The sequence below is a fragment of the Corvus kubaryi genome, unplaced genomic scaffold (assembly GCF_017639235.1).
Source record: "Corvus kubaryi isolate FWS band 111438036 unplaced genomic scaffold, C.kubaryi_AGA036_p1.0 37260, whole genome shotgun sequence".
Lineage (NCBI taxonomy): Eukaryota > Metazoa > Chordata > Aves > Passeriformes > Corvidae > Corvus > Corvus kubaryi.
The window spans coordinates 6,921,223-6,937,610 of record NW_024581077.1 but is presented as its reverse complement, the minus strand read 5'-3'; the positions used below and the strand labels follow the sequence as shown (position 1 = coordinate 6,937,610).

Genomic DNA, 16,388 nt, shown 5'->3' with positions numbered 1-16,388 from the left:
CCTTACTTTCCCTGAACAGCCACAAGAATTATACACCTTATTGTCCCGGGGCTTTGTAATGCAGCTTAAACCTACAGCATCGCTTGCCCTTTGGGCAAGGGTTGCCTCGCTGTTGTCACTGCTGCTCATGGTTGAGCAGAACTAGCTCTTTATGTGTTTAATGTACCCATCACCTGCTGTTGTCCTTGGAGACTGTGTCCCAAGAAGGGTACCTATGAAGCCTTCCTTTATCTAGAAAGCTTTCCTCCAAGTATGTAAAATCACAGAGTCATTAAGGTTGGAAAAGACCTCTAAGTTCATTGAATCCAACCATTAGCCTAATGCTGCCAGGCCTACCAATAAACCATGTCCCTATGTTGTGCTCTTCATGGACAAATAGATTCAAAACTCCGTGGAATGAAGGCATCATGAGAGCTTTGCTTTAAAACAGTGATAAATGAGAATGTCTTAGCAGCTGCACTGATACCTAGTCATGCATTGCTCTGGGTCTGTATAAATAGCAGTGCTTTAGATTCAAAATTTTAATGGAAGAAATTGGGGCCCAGCTATAGTGGTCTGAAATCCTCTAAATGACCAGAAAAGCCTTTCTTAGATGAAAATGAGAAATTTCAAGTGTATCTAAGATAGGACAAGGAAAAAGCAAACCTGAGGCTGTAAAATGCCGTGTGCTCTTTGGGCTGGGCCAGTGGTCCTGATTAGTCCTTACTAGAGCAGTCCTCCCTATAGAGAAGGAGTGATTGCAGAAAGGGGTCTGTGGAAATGGCAGGTGTAGAGTCAGTGCAACCTCATTATCTCCATGGTCCTTGTATTGAGCCCATTTTCATCCACAGCACAGGCTCTCCTCTCACCTATAGGCACAGAGGCCGTGCTGCACTGAACACCTTCCACTCAATTATTTAAAATTCAGTTGCTATGGATCTACTCAAGGCGATCAGTTTAAAGAAAATGCAGATGGCCTCTGGTTTTGAGTTCCTGCTGCGCTTTGGTTAATTTGGTATGTAAAGGTATTAGGTTAATTAAATGCCATGTGTTGCATGGGGACTGACTGCATTTGTGGATTAATAAGTATCCCAGAGTGTTCTGTGCTGAAAGTCCTCAAGCTGGCAGACGGTTATTTCACTAAGAAAGGAAGGTAACGGAGAGAAGTCCTGGGGAAATGAAGAGGTTTCCTGTTAATCCTGCAGTTGTTTTTGCAGAACGGGTAATTGCAGTGTCCTTCAGGTCCCTGACTGAGTATCAGCCCTTGCTGGAGAGACTGGAAGAATTTAAGTGAAGAGAAGCAAAGTTGTACAGTTTGCTTTGAGATTCCCACAGGTCATGTACAATGAGCATGTCAGCTGGCCAGGGGAGGACCATGGCTGGTGCGTGGGAATTTTCCTGCTAGGAGAAGATCTTTACCAAGAGCCATATTGTGAATCAGGTCAGAGGGTGTCCTGTGAGCAGCAGGCATGATCACGCTGCAGGTCTAGAGCAAACCGGGCACCGCATTCTGGCATTCATGGTGGAATACACGTAGAAAGCAGAGACAGGGACAAATACCACTGCAAACTTTTGGAGATGTTGAAGAAGAAGAAAGTCGTTTTCATGCAGCCATGCCCTGAGGTGGTGGAAGATCAGGAGAGAGACCAGGGCAGATGGACACTACTTCGCAATGTCAACCAGGTCCTGAAGCCCACGACCATTTTAGCGGTAAGATAGGGGGTCCCAAGCCCTGAGCATGGCTGGAAGCTTTCAGGCTACTTTGAAATCTGTCTTGCTGTTGATGGGATCCTTGTACTGCTTACGCCAGCTTCTCTCACCTTCCTCCTTTGTCCCCCCCCAAGCACTGTAGCTCCCCTGCAGTGCAACCTTCTTGCTCTTCACATTTGGAAGCTCCTCCTTAAGATCCTCTTTGTGAATTGTGTGGATCTGTGTGGGGTGTTTTCTCGTCTTGCACCACTGTTTGGTTGTCACTGCCCCCAGTTTGTGAAGTCCTGAGGGTCTGCCCCAGAGCAATTTGGAACATTTTTCTAGTTTGAAAGGGTGCTAAACCCACTGGCTGCATTGAGGAAGAAGAGGCAGACCATGTTCATACTGTGAAGGGTCTGGTGGTATTCTCACTTCTCCAGTACTTTGTCATGTATTTTGGAAGATAAACTGCACCGGTTTAGGCATGAGGCAGGTTATGCAACTCACAAGCCGCAGCTGGTAAATGCATGAATCACCCCGATTTGCCCTGAAATCCCCAATATATCTGCTGGGTTTGGGACTGATCCAGAGGTGATTGCTTCAGCAGAAGCAATGTAGCTGACTTTCATGGGATTTATATGAAATTGATTAAAGTCAGAAAAGGAAATGGGTCAGCACTCTTAATAAGTGATGTTATTTTATAACCCCCCAACCTTCCTGAGCTTACCAGCTTAGCCCATCCCATAAGACTTTTTTCACCAGTATTAAGAACTGCACTTTAATGGGTTTAGAAAGAGCAGTTTGAGGGAACGAGCACTCTGTGCATTAGGCAGACAAAGCACAGAAGTTTTCTTAGTGGTAGTAGAGTATCAATTTACCTTGGGGAGGGCAGACTGCCTTTTATCTCAGCTGTATGGTAATGCACCATATGAAGCAGGCTGCTTTTACAGCTATTCAATATTAGAGATTTTTTTTTAAAGAAGACAGCATTACAGTTCTTGGGGTTTTGATCATGAGCAATTTTTACAGAGCTGCTAAGGTGTTGGAAAGGTTTTCTGCTGAGCAGGGACCGAGCAGCCTGGCTCGTCTCTTGCTGACACCTTGATCAGGTTACCCACTGTGTGCATGAATTTGCCCAGTGATGCAGAGAGGATAACAGTGCTGAACATTCTGAAATGCTTTGAGTCTTGGATCAAAGAAGCTAAAAAATAAATATTAATATATATCGATTTATAATGTATCTGCTCCTGACACTGTATTCATTAGTTGTGACTTTTTTTCCTTTTTAATTAAGTTATGAGATGTGGGGATAAGACAGTTAATGAGAAAAAGATATGAATATTATATTTTTATGAGCTGGATAAAGATACTTATAGCTGTAGCACAATCCTTTGAGGAAATGAAAACCCAAACTAAGGACTGGATCCTGAGCTCCATGTGAGCAGGATGACTTTGTTGATATCCTAGTGAAAACCTAGCAAGTAGCTGCCAAGGGTAGAGTCTGCCACAGAATGGTTGGGGATTCCAGGTGTGTAGTTTCTCCATGTGTGGATCCCTGAGTATAACCTTACATCCTGGTGGTACTCAGAGTTTTGTGTCTCTTGGAATTCTTAGTAAATGATAACTCGGATGGTGATGTCTCCAGTTCCCACCGCCCAGCAGAGAGATGAAGGTTGTTTAGCAGCCTGTTGGGCCAAACCAAATCTCTAAATATGCTCTGTCCACAGAAATGGTTGATAGTGGATACTCAGGAAAGGGGTTATATCAGAGCACATGCAAAGTGATACATCCTGGTTTTCCCTTCTCCCTCTCCCAGCAGTTCTTCAGGACTTCAAAAGGTAGATACTGCATTTGCATCGTGCTTAATAGGTACAAGTGGAGCTGGTCCCCAGGAATGTGGGTTTAGGTGGGGCTACAAGTCCACCATATTAATATCAGCTGCATGAATGAAAACACACCTGACAACTAGATTGTTCCCAATTTTAATGCCTTTTCCCACTGAGAATAGGGGTGGGAAATAATTCTGCTTTGTTCCAGTGTGGCTCCTGCTTGGGGCTTTAGTTTGGAATTATTTTGGAGTTTGCTTTTGTATTGAGAAAAACAGCTTTTTAAAAAGCTTTTTTGCATTTGAGTAATTTAATATCTACAGAGCTGATGAGCAGATAGTCCCTGCCCAGCAGGACTGACAGAGGTGCATAGGATCAGTAGTGACATGGAGTGAGTACACAGGGGTCAACTGCTTGCTGTGTCTTTCAAAATGAAAACACAGAGGTCTCAAATGAAAGAGGTAAAACATTTGAAACATGTAAAAGGACACAGCCTTTTGGGTTTAGGGATGCTAAAACTTTGCACAGCTTCAGAACTCAAGTGAAATTGCTCGCAGCAGATAAAATCCACTGAGACGTATTAAATACAAACAGCCCACCTACACATTGCTGTAGCTGGAAGAACTGAAGAAGAACATACAGCTGCCTCTATGTTCTTAACCCATCTTTAGTCATTCCCTTTTCAGAAGTTTCCAAGGAATATCTGGTAATTGTTAACTGCCAGGAAGAAAGATGCCACAAGCCTCCAGATAAGGCTTAGCAGAGCTCAAAATCATCTCCTAAATGTGACTTCGTAGGTTTGTACATTACACAGAGGAAAACCTCTACCTGGGTGTTTTTTTCTGCCTGTATCACTGTTCTGTAACCTGTTTCTGCTGGATGCATTCTGTGACCAACAACCACTCACAAGTTTGAGGAGCAGAGACTTAGGGCAGTGCGTGTTTGCTGTGTGGACCATGCCCTGTTGCTGGCACCTTGCAGGGGATTTTACAGAGTCAGGGAGTCATTCAGGTTGGAAAAGACTTCTAAGATCATCAAGTCTTACCATTAACCCAGCACCAGTGTGTTCACCACTAAACCACACCCCCAGGTGCCACACGCAAAGCACCTTCTTTCCTGAGCCTCTATGAAAAGGGGTGGTTTGTGGTTTGCAAGGGAAATCATTTGACTTGTGCTAATGATTTGGGTACCAAACATCTACAGCTTGTATTCCAAGGGATGCTGAACTTCCTGCAGCACTGAGTATAACTGTGCTGTCTTTGTTTCCAGGGGGATTATGTGTGGATGGACCTCAAAACCGGACGGGAATTCGACGTCCCCATTGGAGCGGTGGTTAAACTGTGTGACTCTGGACAGATCCAGGTTGTGGATGATGAGGGCAATGTACGTACAAAGGCCTGTGATGTGCCTTCTTCAGCTCTGTGACCTTGCTGGGACAGGGGTCCCAGGGCCATGATAATTGACTTCATTATGGGCTTCTCATATGTCCTTGGGAATCAACTGTGCCATAGTTTTCTATTTGTAGAGACAAGACAGTGTTGTGTCCCTACTTTTGTGGCTGCACTGGGAGTGCAAGATTGAGAAGCTTCTTGAGTACAATGGTAGCAGAAGCCCCCAAAACACATTTAGATAGTTATTTGTGCAAACCCTCCTAAGTCTGAGGTTCCTCTGTTTTTATCCAGTCCTTCCTGACCTCCTACCAATGCCTGATGTGCCTGAACATTGGTTCTCCTTCAATTTCCCACCTCTACTTTCGTGCAATGGTGGCTATTTTAGAGTAAGGTCTCTATCACAAGCAGAAGGTGGTTCTCCATGCTTCTTTTGTTTTTCTTACTGGGGTAATTGTAAATGCTCTCACTCCCTTCAAGGGTGATAGAAAGAGACTTGGTTTGGCAGGGTCCTTGTGTGCAATTTGTAGTGCCTTATGAAGCCCTTAGAAGTGGTGAGTCTAAATTACATTGCCAATAAAAGTATGACTTTGCCATCCCTCTCTCCTTTTCTAAATCATCTTCTCTCTGCTCAACAGTATTTTGTGGCAGAGGGTTAACCAGGGATGTGAAAATGCAGTTGTGAAGGGGAAGACAAATCTGCTCTTTGTTATAAACTCCCCTGATGTGCTGGATGAACATGTTGCCCTGGAGGAGGCTCCTGCCAGGATGGCTTGTGTCTCCGGTCTCTTGCTGCTCCAGTAAAACTCCAATAAAAATATGCTTTTCTTCTTCTGTTACAAATCTTTCAAACTCATCACTGCCTTACCCCAGAAATAGAAGCTGTGGCACATGTGCTGATGGTCTCTTGTGTACGTTCTTCCGTCTGGTCCTTCTGTTTGGGGTGGGCTGTTTGTGTCTTTCATCCAAGTGGTCTCTCATTTGACTTACCTTTCTCTGGCCCTGCTCTTTTCCCAGGAGCACTGGATTTCCCCACAGAATGCCAGCCACATCAAACCCATGCACCCCACGTCCATCCATGGAGTGGAGGACATGATCCGCCTGGGGGACCTGAATGAGGCAGGAATTCTCAGGAACCTGCTGATTCGCTATCGGGAGCACCTCATCTATGTGAGTGTCCACCTTACCTCCACATCTCGTTCTGCACTCCACCCCCTGCTCTCCTTAGCTCCAGGGAACCCACGTTGGGGGGAATCCTGATTGAACTAAACATCTGGGTTTCTACCTTCACCTTGTCCCAGGTGGTGAGGGGATTCTGACATTAGAGGACACATTTCAGCGCTTGTGTATGCCCCAGTGAAAAACCCTGTGAGTTAGGTGATGGGCAAAGTCCATCTTGCTGTCCCACCCCTGTAGAGGTTTTGGGCATGTGCATTAGCTTTCTGCACACAGAATAACCAGTTCAACCCAGGCCATGAGCATGTTGTAGTCATCCTAAAGCAAAAACTTTTGTAGGGGTGTAAACTACATGCTGGATGTGACCCTTCTGCCCTTTCCCCCTGAACCATTAACTTATTGAACCCAAGTGGGTGAAGACAACAATTGCTGGAGGTGGAAGGGGTGGAGGAAGGATGAAGAGGGGCACATATGAAATAACTGGGAACAAAGAAGTGAGCAACTCCCAGAACACCTCTAAAAAACCTTCCCAGTCTGTGTTAATGGCATATTAGCCCTGGGTTGCCTGGGATCCTGACAGCTGATCTCTGGGGACAGCAGTGTCCTTCCTTAGGTCAGCCCAGTCGTGTCATGCCCAGTGGACCCAGTGCAGCCTTGCCAACCCAAACAGACATTCATAGATGGAGGGGTTTACAGGGAGCCAGTCAGAACTGCATCTCTTTTCTGTGATAGCATTGCAAAGGCCACCTCCCCAGCATGACAGGAGTCAGCATTCAAGTCTCTGTGCTGGTTTTATCAGTGTTCTCTATGCTGTGTAGTCTTGTGCATGTTCCTCAGAGAGAAATTCAGAGTGCACATGTGTTTGCTGCTAGATAATGTACTCAAACAGCCTCTGCAAATATGGAAAATTTAGTATTACTCTTAAATCCTACTGTTTTCAGATACCCAGGTAAGTGCCTACTGGGCCTTTGAAGGCCTTTTCAAAGCCTGCTGGTCATGTAACTTTTAAAAGGCTCTAGAGACCACTAGATTTTCAGGTCAGAGGGAATTGCAAGACAGTCAGACTTCACAGATAAAATAAGCTAACAGAGTATAGGCAGGATTTTATTTATCAAGTCTGTTTGTTCACCACTGCTTGATGTCCAGTGCCTTTTGTTAGGAAGGTTTTGGATTAGGGATGGGCAGTGATGGAGAAGACACCACTCTGTTGCGTAGGCTGTTAATATGTTTGACAGCTTTTTGCCCCTTCTCTGGGAGATACCGTTCTCTTCTTTTCAGAGATGGAGTCCAATCCTGGAGGAAGGGGACATGGGTGCTGAAAAGGCACCCCTAAGTCCCCAAAACTTGGAGGAGAATAGAGACCTCCAAATGCATCTCTCACTCAGACACTTTGTTGTGCGTGATGCCTAAGTCCCCTGTATTGTCAGTTTAGACAAAAAGAGTATAACCAGAAAATTATTCCCACCTTAGATGAACTGAGTTTCTCCCTTTGTAATTAAAATTTCTTGCCATTTATAATGGTAAATTAGCAATTTAACAGGCCAAATTCATGCTTGAGGTGGTGTCTCCATGTTCACTGGGCATCCATGGCAGTTACCAGAGGTGTCAATAGAGCCAGGAGAGACAAGATTGCCTTTCAGCTATGCAAACAGAAGTGCCTCTCAGATGCTTTAGAGCTGACTGGAGCTTGGATATCATAGAAGATTTTGTGTTGGAGGAAAAGTTTAGGCTGGTGGTCTACAGTTCAACCTTCCCCTGCTCAGAGCACATCTATCTTCAAGGTTAGGTGCTGTACTTATGTGGATAATTGAATTCAAGCAACCTGAATGCCACCCAAGAAGTACAGGTGGCCAATAATTTGTAGCTGATTGGCTCATTCAAGGAACTTGTATTTACCCATTGAGCACTGCCCCTTTTTCCCCTGCTTGTGGGCACCCTGCAGTGGCACAAAGTGGATTCCTGCCGCTCTCTCTGAGAAAGTTTGGATCATGTTGGATATTTTTTCAGTGGTGTCCATGTGTCTCTTTTGGGGTGCCTATGTTGTCCAGCAAGTGCTTGTTGCCTCTCTAAGTGACCAGAGGTCCTCAGATACAATTTTGTGTTGCAGTATCAGATTGCCCGTGACTATACCAAGCTCCTTCGTAAAAGCTCTGTCTCTGAGCTCCCTTGCCAAGCTATTCACAGGCATTCAGGAAGATTAGGAACACAAGCACTGGGCAAAGTGTTGTTTGGCAACATCATCCTAATAAGGGCTGATGCAAAGGGTAGCTTCTAGCCTGGAGGTGAGTGTGGGTGGTGATTTGGGCTGAAGTGACACAATAACCACATTGGTTTCTCTACCAGTTCTTCTGGTTCGATGGTGACAGTGCAGTGTGTCCTACAGAGTTACTGCCTAAGGGATGGCCACATCCCACAAAGACATTTGCATCACAGAGGTTCCAGGTTACTGTGCCTTGATTGCTCCACACCACTAATGGCTTTAGAGTGCCAGCCCAAGAACTGGGCACAGCACAGCAATTAGTGCAATCTCAGAATCGGAATGACACTCTCAAAATGACAGAGAGTGCATAGTTTGATAGAGAGGCATGCAAACCCCTTCTGTCTACAGGTGTGTAGCTGGAGACTTGGGAACCCAACCTTAGATCTCAGCTATTACTAATGATGGCACTAGGAGGAGTAGATTTGTGTTGGATGTGGTAAATATTGATGCCAGTTTTGCAAAGCCAAGGTACCATATGGATGCCATGTGTGCAGGGGACACCCAGTCCCCTGAGGTGCTTTTTTCTGTGGTATAATTAGCCCTGTCTTAAAGATAGTTAAGTTTCACTGCTTGAAAGGATTTCTGAGCCTGCTGAGTAAATGATTACTTTTCCAATGGGGCTTCAGTTCCTCTTGTTTCCTCATGTCCTTAGCTTTGTGGAGGATGTAGTTCTGCTCTAATAAAATATAATTTCCCTTTTTCTTCTCCCTCACATTTTACTCATAAGACAAACTGCGGCGGGAGGGTAAGTATGACTCTTGGCAATGTCATTTGCAATTGCTGTCATGCCTTCCACTGGATCACCTTTTTCTGTTCAACATTGTGGCCTTCTCATTTACTTTGCACCACCATTGCTGCTGCTTCATATATGCACTGAGAGCATCCATCCGCTTTGGTGCAGAGCTTGACCCACATGGTGAAGTTGTGACACCTCCCAGAGCTGGAAGGTCCCTGACCTGTGAATGTGGTTAAAGCTTTTAAGTCCTTCTCAGTAATGACCTTAACTTGAAGGGAATAAATGTCTGCAGCAAAATATGAAAAACTTCAGCAAGGGATTCTTGCCCTTAGTTTGGCTTGCATGCACCAAGAGAAGCTATGCTGAATAGCAAGAGAGTCTGGTGGGGAGTTTGGACTCATGAGTAAGGTTAAATCTCTTTATCTGGAGATGCCTGCTGCTGCTCTCTAAGGGCTGCCAAAATGCAGTAATGTTCGGTAGAGCTTTAACCCCATAACAATCCAGATGAAGTCAGCCATGGTATTCTGGGTAGTGAGGGAAGCAGGCTCAGAAAGGATTTGTTTGGGGCTAATTAAAATGTAGGTCATGCAGGCAGTAATGAATTTGCTGTGAGATGCGGTTCCTGTGGTCAGCTACGGCAGAGTCCCTGCTCTCAGTAAAGCTTTATTTTTCCAATAGAAAAGGACTTTGACATCACCCAGCAATAGAAACCAGTGAGCTAATATTTCCTTGGAAGTGCCCTTTGGCCCCTCATTGAAAGAGTGAACAAAGTTTTGCCTTCTGTCAGCTGTGAGAATTGGGCAAATTGTGATTATTTATCAACTAGGAATGACCTACGAAAACAAGCAGTAGTACAAGAGTTCGTGCTGACAGAGTGTTTTGCAGATCACAAGGGAAGGGTCAGTGAGAGCATCCAAAAAGCTTTCCTGCCACTAATGGTTAACATCTTTAAAAGCCTCTCTGTTTCCATTTGTGGCAGGGCAAACCAGTGTGACTGAAATGCAGGGGTTTCAGAGACCTCTGCAAGCAGTTAGATTTTTTTTTTTTAGATTTTTTTTTTTTTTTTTTTTTTTTTTTTGAAAAGAGGCTCAAGGAAGATGAAAAATGTTCCTAAAATTAACCTGGTAATAAATTGTAAAGAGGAAAAGAGTTTTCCAAATATCTCAGCTAGGACTCAAAGGAGTCTTCATTAGGGATCTTGGTGTCATAATCCCATTCAGAAATTGAGCTCACTTGTTCTCTGAGCACTGAGGTTACTTGTTCTGTCCCCTTTGAAGGCTTTTCTGGGATGTCTCTGCTCCCTTATTTCAATGCCTACTTCTTCTAAAATCCAGTCTACATTATTTCACATCCAATATCTACCCTTTGGAGTTGTGATGACATTGTTCTTGAGCTCAAAGAGCTTTTTCCCCTTACTGGCACGTAACCCCCTATTACAGAGAAGAGTATCGTGTCCTTTCTCAATTACCACTGTAAAGTCAAACTTCACATGGGATTGAACTGAAAGTTGCTCTCTTGTGTTGGCCTTGAGACTAGAAGGTGAGGAACCCCAATGTTTTTCATCATCCCTACTATGGGACACAATTGCCACCTACTGGCTGCCTTCAGGAAGCCCGAACTGGTGGCAAGTGTTCCATAGATGGTGACAAATTACTTCTTTTCTCTCACAAGCATCCTTGGCTGTGCCACTTTGCTGCTTTGTGCCAAAATCTTACTGGTTTTAGGCCGTGCAGATGACAACCCATAAGGATTGTATTAATATTGGAATTACTTATTTTGTTTCCTGAAAAATATGTGCAGTAGTGGGGGCGCTTTCACAGCTGGTTCCACCAGGAAAGAAAGGTGAGATTAATCTTGTAACTTCAGTTGCTAAAAATTAACCTAGAGAAAGGGACTTGAATTCTTTGAAGTCACAGAGTGAAAGTAGCCTCCATCTCATGCCCCTTGGCTAAGCCAAGGTGGAGGCCCATGACTCACCTTCTCTAGACACTGACTTCTAGACAGATGAAACAGGGGAAGGAGATCCTTATTCTCTGCCTTGAGCTTGGGATGTGGCCAAACCTCCTAACCTCAACACTGTATCTGAGCAAGATAACAAAGTTCACGAGTCCTTTGGTGAGAGGCTTGAGAGAAACAGCTTCTGGAAGGACAGAAGCGAAAAAGCAAGATACTACAGAGGAGTTTGCTGCCCAAGGCCCAGGACAGCTTTGCTCGTTCAAGTGCCCCAGAGAGCATGGGAGTGGACCAAAGGCCATTTCCAAAATTTCAGAAATAGATGAGAAGGGATATGTCAGGACTTTGTGGGCAATATCCATCTGCACAGGACAAGGTTTAAACTGAAGTATGGAGAGATTTGGTTAGGCAGAGATGGTAGAGAAGAATGTATTGCAAAGGGAAGCTTAGCATCTGCTACGGATTGATAGAAACAGGTTAGATAGTCATCTGTCAGAATGGTTTGGATCCAACTGGTCCTCCTTTGGAATGGTTCTCAGGTTTCTTTCATCTATGGTTTCTTGTTGTATGTGGAATGCAGTAGATGTGTATGAACATATGCTGGCTCTGGTGATATTTTTGCAAATATGAGCTTCTCTTGAGACTCTAAATCTTAACTGAGAGCATCCAAAATATGAATTAAGGCTTGAATCCATGCTGTGCATGAGCAAGGCTGAGTATGAACTGATTTAGGTATTTTGGGACTTCTGTTCCCCTTTTCCTCTAGGCTCCCCCTGCAAGCATCTCTGAGCATCATCTTTCATCCAGCTTTTAAAAAGCCTTGATTTTTGTGGCCTCCATCCACATCCCATCCAAGCTGCCAAAGTCTCTCAGCTGCACCCCACTCTCCCCATAAACCTTCATGTGCTTCTCCTCCAGACATACACTGGTTCAATACTGGTGGCAGTAAACCCCTACCAGCTCCTACCCATCTACTCACCTGAGCAGATACGCCTCTACACCAACAAAAAGATTGGTGAGATGCCACCACACATCTTCGCAATCGCTGACAACTGCTACTTCAACATGCAGCGCAACAACAAGGACCAGTGTTGTATCATAAGGTGAGTTGCTAAGTTTCCAGCTGGACCATATCCTGAAAGCAGATGCTGAGAAAATGCAACATGCTTGATTTGGAACAGCTTATCAGATAGAATCAGATGTTGAGTGACTGATTAGATCTTCCATCCACGTATTCCCTGTGCAGAGGTGGTCTCTGCAGTCACTCTGTTCCTCGTAAAGGTGCTTTATCAATACTTTGGTGTTTACCCTTGCAACCCAATAGATCTCATATTTATGTTTAACCTCCCCTTTTAAATTTAAACTCAATACTCCTACAGACATCAAAAATGCACATATCTGTAGTTTCTGCACAAGGAAGGGTTAGGGACAAGCTTGATCACTGGACCTGTGGTCATTCACACTCCTGAACGGGTCTCCATGCATGGATCTGCTCTGGACCAATCACCCTTGGGCACCAAGAAGTGCCTGGTTATGGGTATAGTTATATATATAATATGGGTATATATTCCCTCCAGTATCTGTCCCAAACAATGGTATGAGCCAGATTTGACATCCTCAGCCCTCCAACACTGTCAGATAAATTCTGAACCCACAGACAGTTTTTTTGTTTGAGGCACCCCTTTCCCCAAGGCATGCCTACCCTAAGTTTCATTGAATAAAGACCCATAACTCTGGAACATCCCGTGTGCAGTATTTCAGATACATGAGTCTGAAAAGGCCATTCAGTAAGGCTTATTTTGCTGGTTTAAAAAAGCATCATGTGGGGCCCATAGGAGAGTCGATGCAGTGTGCCAGTGGCCTGAAAAGTGAAACAATTTGCCCATGAGGCCAGGGCTGGGTATTCAACATCAGGAAGGTCTATTTCAGTCACTGAACAGGCCATATACTCACCAAAATATTTCTGCCCAGCCCCTTCCTCTTGTAGCATCACAAGATAACTGAGGTTTTTTTTCAGTGAAGAGGAAAGTTTGAGGAATAACTCTGGCTTCCTGCCCCATAAGCTTCTCCTCTCCCACCTGCTCTTTGTTAGAATAAGCCTAAGAGACCTGTGGAAGTCCCTGCTGTTAAAAGGCCGTATTTCACAGTCTGCCTTATCAAGACTAGTGATGAAGATGTCCCATGGGAACAGCTAGACCGTGGACCAAAGGGTCATGGTCTGGTGATCATACCTGGAAAAGCACTGACTGAAAGTACTTCATGACCTTCCTAGTGCTGACTGAATGATGGCATTTGCTCAGGATACCCAAACTCAAGCAACAGCTTGGGCCAAGTGGAACACAGAGCAAATCTGAATCTTGGCTGGAAGCTGTCTGGTACCATGTCTTACCATTTGTCCCACAACCAGTCCTTGGGATGCTGGAAACCCATCCTTAGTGGTCTCATCCTGCCTACGCTAACAGAAGAGACACAGAGACAGAAGTCCCTTTGGAGACAAAGGGAGGGACATTGGCATGGATGCAGCATGGCTTTCACTGACCTTCACTCCTGTTGTCTTTGCAGTGGTGAATCCGGAGCAGGGAAGACAGAAAGCACAAAACTGATTCTGCAGTTCCTGGCAGCAATCAGTGGTCAGCACTCCTGGATTGAGCAGCAGGTCCTGGAGGCAAATCCCATCTTGGAAGGTGAGGCCTCAGATAATGGAGAATTCTTTTGCTGGAAAAAGTAAAAAACAGATTCAGGAAGCACAAAATATAACCAAATGTAAATCACTTACGTAACACTTTGAGTTTCCAAAAAAGTGACAAATTTTTTTTTTAAAGTACACTTTTGCTAAACAATACATTCAGATTCTTTCCATCTGAATTTATTTTTCACAAGAATAATAATCTCTGGTCTGAGCTCTCAATGTTTCCTTTAATATTTTTGACAACTACTGTTGAAAGCAAAGCATTTCAGCTGACCTTAATTATTTTTTTCAACTGTTTTGTTACTTAAAATAGAAAAAAAATGTGGTTTTCCAGTTAAAGCAGTATTTCTTTCCTCAAAAAAAATCCATAAAAAACCCTGAATTTTATCTAATTCTGTGTGTAGTATGTAAAAGTGCTGATCAATATCTTTTTGAGTATCTGATGTTCAATCAAAGTTCTTTTGAAAAATCTCACCACCACTTCCAGTGCTGGACTGCATGCAGAGCACCAATATCCCATCAGTGCTGTATTCAGCTAACTAATTATTTGCTTTTTTTGGCCATAGTTGCAAAAATCCTATTCCTATTCTTTGATGGTTCCATAAAACACCAGTTTAATAGGACCTGAGCTTCACAGCACCTTGTGCTGGCCATACACAATACTAAACCCCACCTTTTCCTTCCAAGATCAGTGAATGGCAGCAGAATGCAGAAAAAGAAATAGAGGAGGTCAAGAAAGAACCAGATAATGAGAATCAGCTTGTGGCCTTAATAGGTTCAGTGGCAAACTGTTACTGTGATCAACCCCACTATTTTAATTGAATGTCTGTAAATTAAATAGGGGATCTGACCCTCTTGAACCAACGTGATGCCAGATAGACCTTTGATGCTTACACAGAAAAATCACATTTTCCTTAAAGAATGACACTGGGATTGTTCTTTAAGGATGGAGGTTTGATCAGCCTGGTCTAGCAGGAAGCATCCCTGCCTTGGCAGAGGGGCTGGAACTAGATGATCTTGAAGGTCCCTTCCAACCCAAACCATTCTATGATTTTTACCTCCACTGTGTGGTAAATAACCCTCTAGGAATCAACAGAAGTGTGACAAGCATACAGGGCGCTATTGACTATGCACTTAGTCACTGCTGAGATTCAGGGAGGAGAGGTTCTGTAGTTCAAGCACATGTCCATCACCTGCCAGCAATCCTGGAGCAGAAGTTGCATGGTGTGCTGGCTCAGGGCATTCACCCACACCTAACAGAGGATGGACATGGGTTCCTTTCTCTGCATAGTCTGTTTGCAGAGAGAAGTCTCCCGCTGGGGCTTGGCTTAGTTGTCTGTGTTTCCCTTTTGGATGTATTTTCCCTTTTCTTTCCCTCTCAGTGATCAAATCTCTCACCAGCAGCTCTGTCATTTCCTGCACAGTGTCACCTTGCACACTGCAGCCACTCTTGCTCAACTCTTGTATTTCATCAGCTGCTGCCAAAATCCTGCTGTCCTAGCCCTTCTTCCTGGATAAGGTCATCCCATTCCCAAGCTTCCTTTTTTGTGCTCCTCTCTGTATTTCCAAGGGTAGTCAAACTTAACAGAAGGCTTTGGAGCTGCTTTTTACCCTCTCAGCCTCTCTCTTTTGGCTTTCTTTCCCCCCATGAGACCAGACCCACCATTCTCCCTGCATCAGATCCCCTCTAACCCACCACAATTCTTGCAGCTTTCGGGAATGCAAAGACCATCCGTAATGACAATTCCAGCCGATTTGGGAAGTACATCGATATCCACTTCAACAAAAGGGGAGCCATCGAGGGGGCAAAGATTGAGCAGTACCTGCTGGAGAAGTCCCGGGTGTGCAGGCAGGTAAGGTGGTACACCTGCAAGGCACAGGGACTGGCGCTCGGGCAGCCGACCTTTGCAGTGCTGTTCTCCTCACAGAGCTGACACTTGCTCTTCTCCTGCAGGCCCAGGACGAGAGGAATTACCACGTGTTCTACTGCATGCTGAGAGGAATGACCATGGAGCAGAAGAAGAAGCTGGGTCTTGGGAAAGCCACGGACTACAACTACCTTGCGATGGTGAGAGAGCAGTGCAGCAGAGGTTTGGTGGGGTGATGTGGTGAAAGGGTGTTAGCAAGGGAGAAGGAAAAGAGAGTTGCTTCTGCAGCCAAGAGCTGCTTTGCTGGTTATGACCTTCTTGAGCCTTAGCCGCAGGGTTTGAGAGATCTCTTTGTCTCACCACCACAAGGCTCACAGTCTTAGTGGAAACCCTTAATCCCTGTGTCTAGACCAGGCTATTTCCACACTTCCTGTGAAGCAGGACGTAGTCTTGGATGGGATGGTGTATGGTGCCCATGCCACGTGTTTGGAAATTACCAGGGAGCTGGGTAAGACCTGATGCTCTTGAGGCAGTGATGGACAGGGAGGAGCGCTTGCCTGGATGGCACATTCTAAGCAGAATATGGGGCTGAGCTGTGTGTCCAACTGAGCAAGTGTCCAACTGAGCCAGCAATCTCCAGCCCCACTCCCTATGTACCAGTGTTGATACCCAGAGGAGCTGATATAAGCAGGTGTAATCATCAGCAAGGCTGGGACCCAGCTTTCTAACTTGATCAGTGGGAGCCTTCAGCTCTCTATCCCCATCTCAGACAGCTTTTTCTCCTCTGCTGGTGGCTGTCAGACCCAGAGTACCTGGGGACAATA

At 44.9% G+C, this 16,388-nt stretch overlaps 1 protein-coding gene across 3 annotated transcripts in view; it reads left to right on the top strand.

The window, feature by feature from the left end:
- The first annotated feature begins 1,487 nt into the window (after window positions 1-1,487).
- Window positions 1,488-16,388, top strand: part of MYO7A (myosin VIIA) — a 64,352-nt gene continuing 49,451 nt past the window's right edge. Inside the window, exons 1-8 of one of the 3 annotated variants that reach the window (XM_042024203.1) lie at window positions 1,488-1,689; window positions 4,764-4,877; window positions 5,900-6,052; window positions 9,046-9,063; window positions 11,926-12,110; window positions 13,570-13,691; window positions 15,407-15,549; window positions 15,651-15,764. In XM_042024203.1, the coding sequence (XP_041880137.1) occupies window positions 1,558-1,689; window positions 4,764-4,877; window positions 5,900-6,052; window positions 9,046-9,063; window positions 11,926-12,110; window positions 13,570-13,691; window positions 15,407-15,549; window positions 15,651-15,764 (981 nt within the window). In that variant the 5' untranslated portion in view covers window positions 1,488-1,557. The remainder of the gene's footprint in view (window positions 1,690-4,763; window positions 4,878-5,899; window positions 6,053-9,045; window positions 9,064-11,925; window positions 12,111-13,569; window positions 13,692-15,406; window positions 15,550-15,650; window positions 15,765-16,388) is intronic. The other 2 variants (XM_042024204.1, XM_042024205.1) reach the window with 2 other exon arrangements.